General features: G+C 47.6%; 1 protein-coding gene across 3 annotated transcripts in view; it reads right to left on the bottom strand.

The window, feature by feature from the left end:
• Positions 1 to 6,310: 6,310 nt before the first annotated feature.
• LOC110309582 (anthrax toxin receptor-like) overlaps positions 6,311 to 13,774 on the bottom strand; it is a 29,194-nt gene continuing 21,730 nt past the window's right edge. For all 3 annotated transcript variants that reach the window (XM_021182322.2, XM_021182325.2, XM_021182323.2), the window contains exons 10-16: positions 12,595 to 12,693; positions 11,792 to 11,861; positions 11,187 to 11,265; positions 10,144 to 10,494; positions 9,509 to 9,547; positions 8,404 to 8,547; positions 6,311 to 6,567 (exon numbers count right to left, since the gene is read on the bottom strand). In XM_021182322.2, the coding sequence (XP_021037981.1) occupies positions 6,325 to 6,567; positions 8,404 to 8,547; positions 9,509 to 9,547; positions 10,144 to 10,494; positions 11,187 to 11,265; positions 11,792 to 11,861; positions 12,595 to 12,693 (1,025 nt within the window). In that variant the 3' untranslated portion in view covers positions 6,311 to 6,324. The remainder of the gene's footprint in view (positions 6,568 to 8,403; positions 8,548 to 9,508; positions 9,548 to 10,143; positions 10,495 to 11,186; positions 11,266 to 11,791; positions 11,862 to 12,594; positions 12,694 to 13,774) is intronic.

Raw genomic sequence — 13,774 nt, 5'->3', positions numbered from 1 at the left:
AAGTGCTGGGATTAAAGGTGTGTGCCACCACGCCCGGCTGTTATTGTCTTTAAAACAGTGACAGTCTCAAATAGGTAACGAATTGAAATTGATCAAATCTAGGATACTGGCTTTACAATATTAGAGTCCTTTTCCCATCTTTCAAGACACTTCTTATTGTCTTAGTTTTATGGGTTTTCCCATTGAATAGATAACTTAGACTGTGGCCTTTATCTGCCTTTTATTCATTCCTAAGAGGACTGGCCATCTGGTCACATGACCTAGGCATTTGTTTCCTCCTCTGAAGAGCCTGTGTGCATGTGTTCTTTCTTTACCCGGCTGTTGATCTTGTCACGTTTGCTCATTTACACTGTATTCTCAACACCAGGCTTCTATGAGATGTGGCAGTATATGAGACAGTGTGTGGCTTGGTTTTTCACTTAATTCTGAAGAAAAGAAAAAAAAAAACAATGCGCATGTTCTTAGATACTATGCAGATTGTTGTGGGTTAGATGAAAGGTAGCGGATACCATAGCCTAATGGCAAATCTTTAATCCCTGGGGATATAGCTTTCAATAGGAAGGTGAGACCTCCATCTTTTCCATTTTGTTTTCTAGCTCCTACACACACCAGCCACACCAGATGCTGACCTGAAGTACCATCTTTCCAAAGTCCCAAAGAAGTAGGACCGCCTGATCTTTGACAGGAGTCTTCAGAACTGTGAGCCAAACCCTGGACCGAGCAGACGATGAAGCCCCTCTTCTATTGAGTGCTATTGGTAGCTGCGGGCTTCTAGGGAGGCATGCTTTCATGAGGAGAGCTGCTCACACTCGGGGGGGCTGGCCCTATACCCACGCACGTGCCTGCAGCTCTAACTAGACTTAATGGGTTATAAAGGGAAAAAAATCTTAATTATGGTTTGAAAATTTTATATTTAGTTTTAGTAATCATTTTTTTAAAAAAACTGTGATTCAAATCATTATAATTATGTAAGTTATGTTTTACTTTTATGTATATTACTTGTTTACAGCAGAACAAATATGTTCTAAAAAAATAAACCCATCTTTTAAAAAAGCTAACTGCTCCAAGTATTTTGTTATGGCACCGCAAAGCTAACTTACACACAGATTAACTGTCATTTCCCACCCTTTTATTACTCTCAAGGCATTTGTGTCCCTGGACACCTTCAGATTCTCCAGTGTCACAGAATTTATCCTAACCTGGGACAAGGCTGCCATTCTACAAATGGGGAGTGTGGTGGGGGCGGGGGCTCTCAGACTGGCAGAGAGGCCGTGAGAAACCTTAGCAAACACCCAGGAGAGTTTCTAGGCCCTAAGAAGACACAGCTCTGGCGGCTGCTGAGCTGAATCTATCCTGGAGGATCTTGAAATGAGGGGTTTCAGAGAATCTTGGGTAGAGCAGCAGGAACCAGGAAAGCAGAGGCTAGAGCGGCAGTAGGGGAGGAGATGGTAGCTTGATCGTCCTGGGAGATTGAGTGGGAGTTAGGGTGGAGTGGAGTGGAGGTTGGGGAGCCTGGGTGGTGGTGAGTGACAGAAGGTAACCTCCAGTAACAGGCACCAAGCCTGGCTTCAGTTAGAGGCAGCTGGCCCAGGTCCCAGAAAACAAGTCCTCAGGAGCTGCAGGCTGTAGTCTTGGGACCTGGCTTGACTCTGTTTTGGTGGTCTCTCTCCAGTGCCTCCCAGTCTGGCACCATTTTATATGTGGGGCTACAGACTATAGACTTTTGGAAGTGTGAGTTGCAGAGACTCCAGTCCAGGTGCCTGAACAGTTTCCCTTGCAGGTGGGGTATGGCTGCTGGGTTGGGCCAAGTTCAGAGATTTTTGGGCTGTGCCCTGTGCTGACACTGGCAGTATATCCCCTATGCAGAACCCAGAAGGCATGGGGTGGGGGAATCCCTCTCAATTATTCCATCTCAGCCATCTGCTTTGCTGCACGTGTGAATTCTGACTTTCTGGGCTTCATTTCCAACCATAAATGACTCCATCTCTGATGGAAAGGGCTCTGATCTCAACCAGGGTATGTGCTGGGCGCTAGGGTAAGAACCACACACCAGCCACAGATCTTTCCAAACATCTGGAAATGTAACACATTCAGTAGCCATCATGGGGAAATGAGAAATGATCAAATTATAAACCTCTGAGTTTTCAAGATGAGTGGAAAGAAAATACTTGGTTTTAGAGAGGTGGCCCTGTTTGACTCTCATCCTCACATAGGGCATCCACAGCACACCAGGAAGATGACCCTTGCACCAGCTTTAGGACATAGAACATTCACACTCGTCTTCCAGGCTGGTCTGCAGTGTTAAGATGGGAGACACAGAAGGGGATGGGGATCAGGAATGGGTATGAAAAGAAGACACATAGGAGGCCAGAGCTGTGCGTTTGAGACCTTTAGGTGTGACTGGAAGTAAAAATGGCATTAAACTAATTGCTTGTGAATGCCACTGACAACACACACATGAGACATTTAGACACATTCACACACATCAAATAATACATTTTAACTTCTTGGTGAGACACAGAGCATTTTAAAATACCACACCATAACTGTGGTAGCTGGCATTAATTTTTCTGTGCTCAAACTAGGTATTAGGGCCAGTGTGAAAATATTTTATGTTAAGATCAGATTTTCAGGACACATATCAAGTGAAGGTGTCTAGAAAAGTAGGTCTGGGTAACTCTGGAAGGGAAAAGGCAGAAATAGTAGAGTGAGGCCTTTTATTTCTTGTAGAATTCAGTCTTGTCACAGGGACATGGCTTTACTTTTTAAATATATATAATATGCCCACATGCTGAAACACAAAATACCAAAGTTGTTTGTTTAATGACCAATTAAAACCAATTTTATAGTTTATTAATGGCTTTCAGTCGTCCGAGGCTTTCATCTGATGCTGCCCAGAAAATGCACAGAGCCATAAACAACAACCGAATGTGACAGGGGATCTTAGTGTGCTTAGTGAAATAATTTGCCATGTCATAGCAAAGGATGCTGGGTCGTTTTTTGTTGTTGTTGTTGTTGTTGTTTGATTTTTTGAGACAAGGTTTCTCTATATAGCCCTGGATGTCCAGGAACTTACTTTGTATACCAGGCTGGCCTCAAACTCAGAAATCTGCCTGCCTCTGCCTCCCGAGTGCTGGGATTAAAGGTGTACACCACCACTGGGTATGTGTATGGGGTTTCGATTTGAGAGGCTGTAGGCAAGGATTTCCTAAGCTGCAAAGACAGGTTAGTTATAAAAATTACTCTTATGTATAAAATTATAAATTCATATTATTCTCCCATAATTCCAACTGAGAGACCAGCCTGAGGTACAAAGTGAGACCTTATCTCAAAACAAAAAAATAATACATCACAAATTAATGTTATAACATTTTTAAGGAAAGTATTTTATTTAAAATGACATAATGCCCAGGTAATGGTGGCTCACACCTTTAATCCTAGCACTCAGGAGGCAGAGGCAGGCAGATCTCTGTGTTTGAGGCCAGCCTGGTCTACAGAGCAAGTTCTAGTACAGCCAGGGCTGTACAGAGAAACCCTGTCTCAAAAACCAAAACCGAAACCGAAACCAAAACCTAAATACAAATAAAACAAAAGACATACTGCAGAAAGGAAGGAAATAAATCTGTAGTAGTATATAAAGGCACACACTCCAGCACTCTCAAATAAATTATGATGTATTCAAATTAACTTGAACAGGATGGGGAAAGATGCTCAAGTGAGATGAAAAAACTGTCAGCATTGCATCCATGATTGTACATTAGGATGCACTCCTTCCTTCCTGTAGCCCAGACATGTAAAGGACATATCAGAGACACCGATGAGACAGGAACATGACCGATGACTGTTCTATTACTGATTTATGGGTCCTACAATCCAAGTGTCCAGTCAGCTTTACCCGTGACCCTTGTGAAAAATGACAGAAAACTGAAAACAAATGGGGAAATTGCTCTCCTCAGCGTTAAAGAGCAACCTGGTACCCAGTTCTGCATCGGAGAGATGTCTGCTGGGAATATCTCTGGTACGGTAGGCATGTTCTCTGCTGGAGGGGGCAGAGCATCCATCCTCCTTTTCTACTGACTTGGCTGAGGTCAGTGTGAGACCTGTTTGAGCGGTGCTCAGAGTCACCTTTCCCAGAAGGGTTGCGCTTCTGGCCTCTGAGAAGGGGAATCAGAAACTGAAGTCAGACAGGGAAGGGATTTCCTTCCTTAAAGTATACACAGCAGGACCCCTGGGATCCTCTGTGGCCATGCAGTCCATCTCAGAGAGGTAGCCTGGGACCGGGGAAGCTGGGCTCAGACAGACAGAAAGCTGAGGGTCTTATAATTGGGAATGGAGCTGCACATTTGTCTTTGCTCACAGTAAAGGCTAGACTCTCAGACACTTGCAGGAGCCAGGCTGCTCTCAGTAGGTGTCAATGAAAACCTTCCATTCCCACAACATCCCTGAAGGGCCTCATTCATTGAGAGGATCCCTGGAACGCTCAGCCTATCAGCTGTTTTTGATGCTGCTTGGCATGCAAGCTGTCCTTGGGTCAGTACAGAAGGTAGCAGAACCTACTCTCCATCCGGTCATGCACCACCCGTGCCTTCTTTTGTAGGAAGAGTGCCTGGCAGTCTATGTCTTACTTTGCTCATCCTGCCTCATTTTGACTCTTCTAAGGGTGTGTCATCATAGGACTTGGATGACATTCAGTCATGGGATCTCTCTATCATCCTGGTCTAGGATAAGAATCAACTCTCTCTATTTCAGTTTGGTGATGCTCCAATGTGAGACTTATCTGAAAATATCCTGCTTATCCCCCGTGCTAAGACGTGGGGGGTTGAGGCTCAATGGATAGTGGAACAAAACACACTCTCCTTGCAAGTCAGGTGAGAGAGAGCCATATCCCATCTTCCTCTTCACCAGGAAGTGAGAGCGACAAGAGGGACTTGATGATGTTACTCTTTCCCCCTTGGCGTCTCTGACACTGATCACCGCAGAGAGTCTGTGAGGGTCCCTGTGGATGGCCCGAGTGGAGGAAACTTTCTCCTGAAGTCTTATGGCTCCTAAGCAGTCCTCTTCTCCAGGCAGGCTGCAACTCTAAGCCATGGCAGTGGAGTACATAGGCTGCTACTGTGCTCATGAACCAGCCTTTCACGATCAGTGAATTAGCAAGCTGGATTGGCACATGGTAGGTAGGGTCCCAGATTAGACTACATATGATATTCACATGGAGAGCCCAGGGCAGACTTCAGAGAAGTGTGAACTGAGCCTTATTCACCAAGCCAGCTAGAGAGAGTCTTAATACACACTGCTTCTATGGAATAGATGAAAATTTCTCTTGCATGCCTACATTTGTCTTGGCCTAAGTACTATAAATATTTATTTTCTGGGTTTTTCAGAGATCTAGTGTCGTGATAACCTTTTGTAAGCTTGCATGTGGCTGCTCTGGACACATCTATATGTCATTTTGGGTGATGTGCTCAGGGTAAAGACACTCTAGGGATATCTGTGTTCCTTCTCCCTGGACCCTGCCCCCTGGGACTACACATGGGACCTTGCCACCTGTCAGTCAGGATCCATATGCCTTTATCCAATACACTTCTTGTCTGACAGTGGAGTAGGAACACTCTGGCATTTGTTTAAAAAATCTCTGTATATGCATGACTTGAAACTGCTTTGCAAAACAAAACCCATATAGAGAACAAAGTAAAAGGTTAACCAAGGGGCTAGAACAGGGTAGTTCTCTACCTTCCTAATGCTGTGTCACTTTAACACAGTTCCTCATGTTATGGTGAACCCCAACCATAAGATTATTTTGTTGCTACTTTATAACTGTAATTTTGCTACTGTTTTGAATCATAATGTAGATGTCTGATATGCCAGGTATCTGGTATGGGACCCCCAAAGGGGCCATGACCTACAGGCTGAGAACCACTGGGCTACAAAGTGGCTCAGGTAGTTAAATATTTGGCATGCAAGTACAAGGACCTCAGTTTGGGATCCCCATTGCCAATCTAAAAAGCTAGATGCAGTGGTACACACCTGTAGCTCCAGGCATGCTTACACAGCTGTCAAGTTTACCCTCGGGATGAATCTGGGATTGTTCTTCGTATAGAGCTTAAGAGCCTGTGGTGTGTCATGGATCTGGTGACAAAGCTGTAGAACTCATCTACGCCTAGCCACACGACACCACGAAGTTCTGTCCTTCCCAGTGCCCCAGAAACACATCTGAGGTTTACCTTTGGATGACAAACCTCCTAATAAAAAAATTCCAACTCTTTTAAAATTAGAATCCAAGAACAGATACATGGGTCCAAATTAGCAGCAAAGAAAGACCTCTCACTATTGCCTCTGTGGTGTCTGAGAGGTCCGCTGCCTGGGAGGCAGTGACAAGGGGGCTTTGGGAGACACCTGGGCAGGGGAAGGGAGCAAAGGAAATGGCCTGGGACAACTGTGTGGAGGATGGTGGCACTGAGAACAGGAGGCCAGGCACAGGTACTCCTCAGGTGGGAAGAAGCCAGTCTTAGAGGTGCAGGGAACTCGAGAACAGAGGTCCTTCAGGAGGTCAAGGTTGATATACGGCCCCTGCAGGGAGAGAACAAAGATAAGGGCACCAAGGTGTGGTTGGAACTAACTAGGAGCCTGCAATGCCTGCCAGAGGGAGTGGGGTCAGCACTAGCATCACCATAAGGTGGCCCTAATGAAGGGTCTTCTCTTCCCTTGGAGCTGTCTCCAGGCTCCACTCTCATGCTAGACTCAGTGCTAGAAGCTGAAGTCTGTCTGATGTGGGTTCGTGGAACCAATGGCTCTTGCTCCTTACGTGGCAGAAGAGACTCAGTAGCTCAGTTAAGGACTTGGGGATAGAAAGACATGTTGGAGACTGGGTAAGGGGACCCTATGCCACCCAAGGTGCTACATGGGAGGAGCACAAGGAGACAATGTTAAGAGTTTCCCTGTGATGATACAGGCTGGATGGCTCTGTCCTGCTCACTTTGCAGAAAGAGGAGGAGCTACATATCCAAAAAAAGGGGTGGTGGTGGGGTGCTTAGGCTTCGGTTCTAGAAACCAAAGTGATTTGTACTCCAGACTTCCAAATGCAAAATCTCAGGACAGGCTATAAGTACTCTGGGACAGGAACTGGGGTTGAGTACAAGGTTAAGCCATAGCTGGGGTCTTCTATTATCTGGCAAGCATATCAATGATGGCAACTCAGCACCATGAATCATGCCTGCCAGCCAGTGATCAACCATGGTTTTCATAAGGACTGCATCCAAAAGCCACCTGGGAGGCTCCACACCACCAGGCCTCATGTCTTGGGCTTTTCTCAGCTCATGAAGGGCAGAGAGAAGAGGATGGCAGAGAGGCCTGAACATCCATGGCTCTTATGGTGGGCACCCTATGGCCTAGCTTCTATAGCTAGATGCCAAAGGCCCTGAGTGGGTGGGGCCAGGCCCTTCAGACTAGGCCATGTAACTTCAGAAGCACCCTCCTTCTCTGGAAGGCATGGATTGACTTTTCTGTGGCCACCCACAAGCATGGGAAAGACAAGGCAGGCTCTTGGTTGGCCTGGACAACTATGGGGAACCCAGGGTTCTCAAAACAGGATGAGAGGTTCCTTGCAGAGAGTGAACATTGGGGGAGAGGACAAAGCCTGGTGGAGACTGGGGATCTTTCTTCCTAAGTGCTGATCTCATGGGTCCTCTCTGTCCAGGGCCTAGGATTGCTGCTCCACTGGTTTCCCCTCCCTAAGATGGATTTAGATCTGGGAAGAGAAGGGGACTTCAAACAGCATTCCAGGGCTTGACTGCACACAAGGAGTTTGCAATGCCTTTGTAGGATCTATGTGTCAGCTCCCTTCTCATTCTTTTCAGCTGGCCCATCTCAGCAGAAAGCAGAGTCACGCAGGCCAGTTCTTTCCCTCCTGTGTATGAAGATGTCTGGAGTGCAGGGCCACTGGCTTTTTACCAATTTTCACAGTGGGCAGAGGTTTTGCAGGGCTGGTCCTTTCTGTTTTTTTATCATCTCTGGCTTCATGAGCCTCTTTGTTCAGTGTGTCTTGACTTACCCACATTCTAAGGGTAATGTCTGTGGCACTGCTACACATGGCTGAAAATTGTACAAAGACATTGTCTGGAACAATGGCTCTGAGGACCGGGGATTGGCCAGTTAGAGCACTCAGTGGCTACTGCCCTAACACCCACATAATGCCAAAGGGAGACTCAATTATTTGGAGGGTTCAGGTAATGTGGGGGAGGCCTGTATATCTCTTCCACGGGCATTGGTTGTTACCTTGTGAACCTATCAATCCAGACCTGTCCCCAGAGGCCATATTCTCTTCTACACCCAGACCTCTGCTGTCAGGCCTGAGTGCGCTTGGGTCCCTGAACCCAGCCTGGATCCCAGCCCTCACAGGGCCCTTACCTCTGTTCCTCTTCTCACACACACATCATAGCAGGTACAGCAGCAGATGATTACAATGGGGCGCGCAGTGACCGGTGCTGGGGGTGGAGCTGGGGGAGGCACTGGAGGAGGCACTGGAGGAGGGCCCTTTTCTTTCTTTTGGGGCTGAGAGGGGAAGAAAACCTGTCTGAGCTTTGTGTGCCACTTCTGGAAGAGTGCCACTGTGTGCTCTGCACAACACCTGTCACTGTGGGGCCTTTTGGTTTGGAGGTGAAAGGAAGGATGCATCACATACCCTGGGGAGGTTTTTCACAGGAAGAAGAGAGCCCCCTCCCAGTTTTCAGATATGGACCTTCACAAAGTACTAACAGCCTCCCTCTGAGCCCTTGGCTCTCCTGGGTCAGTCTTGCTGGCAGAAGTCTGGCCTGGTTGCTGTCCAGCGGGACAGCACTAGCAGGTAACTGTCCCTTCCATTTGTCTCTGCATAGGTGTCCTCACCCAGGCCACTCTGCAACCAACACAGTCCAACCAAGGCAGGGAGGCTGCTCCTATCTGAGGCCAAACCCAGGCTCCACCTGCCCCAGCCTCTCTACAACATCTGGTCCTTACCTGATGGGAGCTACAGATGCTGACCCACCCTGTCCCTATGTTTCCTTAGGGACATCCCTCACTGCCCAGGGCCATCTGGGATTCTTTCACCCTCCTTATCCCTCAGGTCCCAGACAACCCTTCTACCCTGCCAGGAGACAGAGATGAAGACATTCATAGGAGCCAGAAGATCCCTATCCTGGAGATGAGAATCAGGGCTTATTTCAGAAGGCTCTGCTCTCAGCAACCTGGCTGCAGCCTCAGTATCAACCAGAGCTCACAGGAGTCTCCCGAAAGCCTTTGAAGCAATAAGAGCTGCTGCTATACTGATAGTTTGACCAAGGTCTTGATCAGAAGGCAGTGGGAGTGTTTGTTATCTTGTGATATCGAGAGTCCCCCAGCCTTTGCAGAGCCTTTCACCTCATTGTGCTTGCTGAGGTAGGAGGAGGCCCTGGGTTCAGGCCGAACAATGATGGCCATTTGTTGGTCATCATGTCTCTGACATGATGACCTTATCAGGATACAAAGAATGACTCACCGTTGGTTGTGGTACAGGTGCTGGCAGTGCCTTGACAGGCTAGGGGGTGAAACAGACAGGTATGAGAAGTACTGTTATGGTTTGGAAACTGTTCCCAAGATGCCTTGTGAGTTCAAGTCTTGATCCCAGCCTATGGTACTTATGGAGGTGTTGCAGCCTACAGTGGACATCGGATGACCCTTTGGAGGAAATTAATCCTTGGCAGTGTGTCTTAGAATAGGTCTTCCTCTTTCAGAACTGGAGATGAGGTGTGGACTTCCTTGCCCCACAATCTCATCACAATATATACTGCTTTCCCACAGGCTCAAAGGGCTGAGGCACCATGAAATAAAATCTCCAAAATCTGTGAGTGGGAAATCGATCTTTCTCAAAGTTGATTATTTCATGCATTTTTGTTGCAGTACAGGAGGGTGACTAACACAGTTCTGTTACTGTGCTGTCACAACACATGACCCCCAGATAATCATCCCTGGGGAACACATGTAAGCATCACACATCCTGCTACTGTGCTGGAGAGCTCCACCTGACCCCAAGGAAGCCCCTGGAGAATTCTCAGCATCTGCCTCAGCAGGCTGTGACTGTCATGGTGCTGTCCCAGATCCATGTCCTTGGGTGGGCAGAGAGTACTCACTCACCGGTCTGCAGCACAGCCACCAGATCCACCACAGCACTACAGGGATCAGCATTAGGAGCAGTACCACGGTGCTGAGCAAAACTTCCTTGCTTGGCTCAGCTGGCAGCAGAGGCACAAGTGAAGTTGGAGGCGGAGGTGGAGGTGGAGGTAGAGTTAGAGATGGAGGTGGAGGTAGAGTTAAAGGTGGAGGAAGTGGGGGAGGAGCAGGTGAAGGAGGACGGGGAGGAGCTGGAGGAGGGAGGAGTATAGTAGGGGAGCCTGGAATAGTTGGTTTGGGGATAAGGTTTGTTGGTGAAGTTGTCAGAACTGTAGAGGTTTCTGGGGCAGGAGTAGTGGTCACTGGGGGAGGTATCTGTGGGAAAGACGATCGCCATCCTTAGCAGACACCCTAGCTTTAATGTGGAACACTAAGTAGCCTCCTTCCTGGATGCCCAGTGCTTGCCCTCTCTCTGCCTCTTCTCCATTCTCCTAAGTTTTCTGGTACCACAGAAAACTAGCTAGCTCTGGCTATGCTCCAAGGCCAGAACCCAGGTGAGGATAGCCCAGGCTCCTTGGCACTCTTTGGATCTCAGCTGTCACTGTGGTCTCAGCTGACAATATGCTGGACTACAGGTGATCAGATCTCTGAGAGAAAGCCAGGCTGATGCTTGCCCCCAAGATATAGGATGCTTTCTTGCCTCCTCCCCACCACCTCTACAGTGTGGAACTTGCCTCAGCCTATGTGGCCCTTCCTTTAAAGGGTCACAGTCTTCCTTAGAGCAAGGACTCACTGGTGTGAGGTCCCTGTGACTTAGAAACACCTTGGCAGAAAACACACTTGGAGGGTTGGCAGTGATAGTGGCGGCTGCTGCCAGGGCTGGCACCTGCCCACCCCCTTATCCCTGTCCTTCTAGAAACTAGGATGGACCGCCCAAAGTGCCTGTGTAGCATAAGCTACTCCTGGGTCTCGCCTAGCCCCCTCCTCATCTTTGACTTTCCAGGAGAATCCGTATCCTCCCAGGGCCTCTACCTACCCAAGGCTATGGAACCTACTGGGATACTCACACAGTCAGAAGAATTCACACGGATTCTGTGGGCAAGGAAGTCTTGTCCATTGTTCAGGCTAACTTCAACTAAGATGATTCTAATGCACAAAAAAAGCAGACCTCAAGAAGCAGTCTAGAGATTAGCGCCTGCACAGGGGCTTTCTTCAGGGTAACAATTCTGAACTTCTAGCACTTGGGCCTCTCAGAGTGGACAGTTGAGCCATGAGAGATGATTGCCCAAGCACAAAGAGTCAACTTGTGCAATTATGGCAAAGTGGATGGTTCAGGACATGGCCTTTGATATCATTATAGCAGTAGGCTATAAACAAGGCAGTGTTGCTTCATGCCCTGTACAACTCTCTGGACTTATAAAGGTTTGTTTTCTTAGCTTTGGGACACCAGGTATTGATGATACTCTTGTTTATCATCATTTACTCCCAGCTCTGAGCTGAGCCTGGGCACTGGTCAATCCCATAGGGATCACCAACAAGGCCAGGAGGTAGAGTATCCAGAGCTCACCGGCAGACAAACAGATGCTCTACAACAGAGGGGAAACCAAATGCTGTATACTATGAGGACTACATTGTCTCTGGATTTATAGGGCCAAGAAGTATGGGCACTTACTGTTCAGGTTGCTCTATCTTTGGTGCAGGACAATACATGACAGTGGCATTCTTAACAGTTGGATTTTTATCTAAAGAAAGTGGCATAAGAGGAATGTCAATTGTCTTGCTCATGTACCCATGTTACCTCAGACTATGCAAGACAATCAGAACTGACATCTTAGCACTTCGGTAATGATTGAAAGTAGATGGTTGGTGCTTCAAAGTCATCCGCAATTCTTGGCACTCTTGCATACTGTGGACCATGGCCATCCTCTCTGAGCTGATGTTTAAAGTAAGACCAATGAGGAGAGGCCAGGGAATGAAATGAGTTTCAGTTGATCTGCCAAGGATGTTGAGGAGGAAGGGACAAGCAAGCATGGGTGGGCTGAGCCGTGGGAAGAGGTCTTGCTTTGTTTCAAGTTTTCTGACTCGTTTTGGAGCCTCACAGATACTGGACCTAGAGGTCACAGAGCTTGCTTATGGGTTTGGAGGTTGGATTAAGAGAAGTCAAGGATGACATCGGGATAAATAACCAGGGAGATTGTATGGATGCCAAGCTAGGGAATCTAGCAGAGAGGTTGTTGATGACTATTTCTGTGGGAACTTGAGAAGGGCACAATAATTGTAACATTTTCATCTCGCCTCCCAAGCTTGGTCCAGAGGAGAGGGCTGAGTGGAATCTCTGCTGGCAAGGAGGTCCAGCTTTCCCGCATGTCCCACCCCACTGGGAATGGGTTAGCAAGGGTAGGGATCTTGCTTGGCCAAGAGGAAGGATTTCTGTGGAAGATATGCATCTCTGAGGCACTGAGAGGGTTTACTTACCGATGATGGTGGAGTCATTGAACTTGAATCTGCAAATAACTTCGTTGAGATTCTTTGCATTGTGAAAGCCATATCCTCTTAAGAGCACTGGGTGATTTTCTGCAAGGGAAACATGAGGTAGAGGTGGTACGGCCCTGGTTGCATAGTTTATAGTGGCCCCAGACAGGATTTCCAAGGCTCCGTGAGAGGCAATAGCTATGTCTGGGCCAACATCTGTAGGTTCTACAGCCCAATTCTTTCTATGTCACCCATGGTCTATGCCAATGTATCTTAGTTGAGCTTTGTATGTGTTGATCACCTTTCTCCACCAGTCTTGATTTAATAAGCCTGCAGAACCCACCAAGCACACACAGACACCAATCCTAAACTCCCATGGTTCCAGGTGGGAGACCCTAGAAATAAGGCTAAAACAGGAAGTGCAGAGGAGGCTCCTGACCCTTCTAAAAGTTTTTCTCATAGGAGACATTTTGTTTCAGCTGCAAAGCCAGAAATCAACATATCTGTTCTCAACTATTCCATCTTCCTTACCCATTGAAGACTACATCTCATAAGCAAGCTTGTTCTAAAAGCAGAGGCTCTGCTCCCTGGCTTTTAGTTCAATATGCAAGGGACACAGAGAGGGTCTCTTGGCAGCTATTCCCACAGAAGGCAGGAAAAATTCTCTATCATTTATCTGGACAGATGCCATGGGATAGTCCTGGCTCATTCCCAGCCCCATGTACTTCAGATGCTCCATGGAGCTGACCCTCCTGAGTCTTTGTGGCACACAGGTTGACCCAGAAACAGCTTTAGGAAAACAGTCCATACTGCTTCACTTGGGGTACAGGCCTGGAGATTTACCCCCAACTGACAAGTATCCTGAATGTACCAGCTTTGCACAAGATAACCAGTAGTTTAACAGGTCAGTGGCTGAGCTGGTGTCTGGAGGCACCTGTCATTGTGACTGAGCTACAACGAGAAGAATGTCAACTTGTATTTTCACTGGGAGTTTGTCACAGCTACCTAGACACCAAGCCCTGTGTGTTTAGGAATAGGGAGGCATGCAGCAATTGGTCGGGGCTGCAAGGCTGGGCTTCTTTACCCGGAAGCAGGAGAACGCTTGTAGGAGAAGGCTCCTCTGCTCCTTCATTGCTCAGTCAGCAAACTCCCCACTCTTCTACAGTATGGGGAAGATTAGTGG

This window comes from Mus caroli, unplaced genomic scaffold (assembly GCF_978045245.1).
Source record: "Mus caroli unplaced genomic scaffold, Mus_caroli_1 scaffold_12, whole genome shotgun sequence".
Classification (NCBI taxonomy): domain Eukaryota; kingdom Metazoa; phylum Chordata; class Mammalia; order Rodentia; family Muridae; genus Mus; species Mus caroli.
The sequence above is the reverse complement of the archived record's forward strand: the minus strand, read 5'-3'. Positions and strand labels throughout refer to the sequence as shown.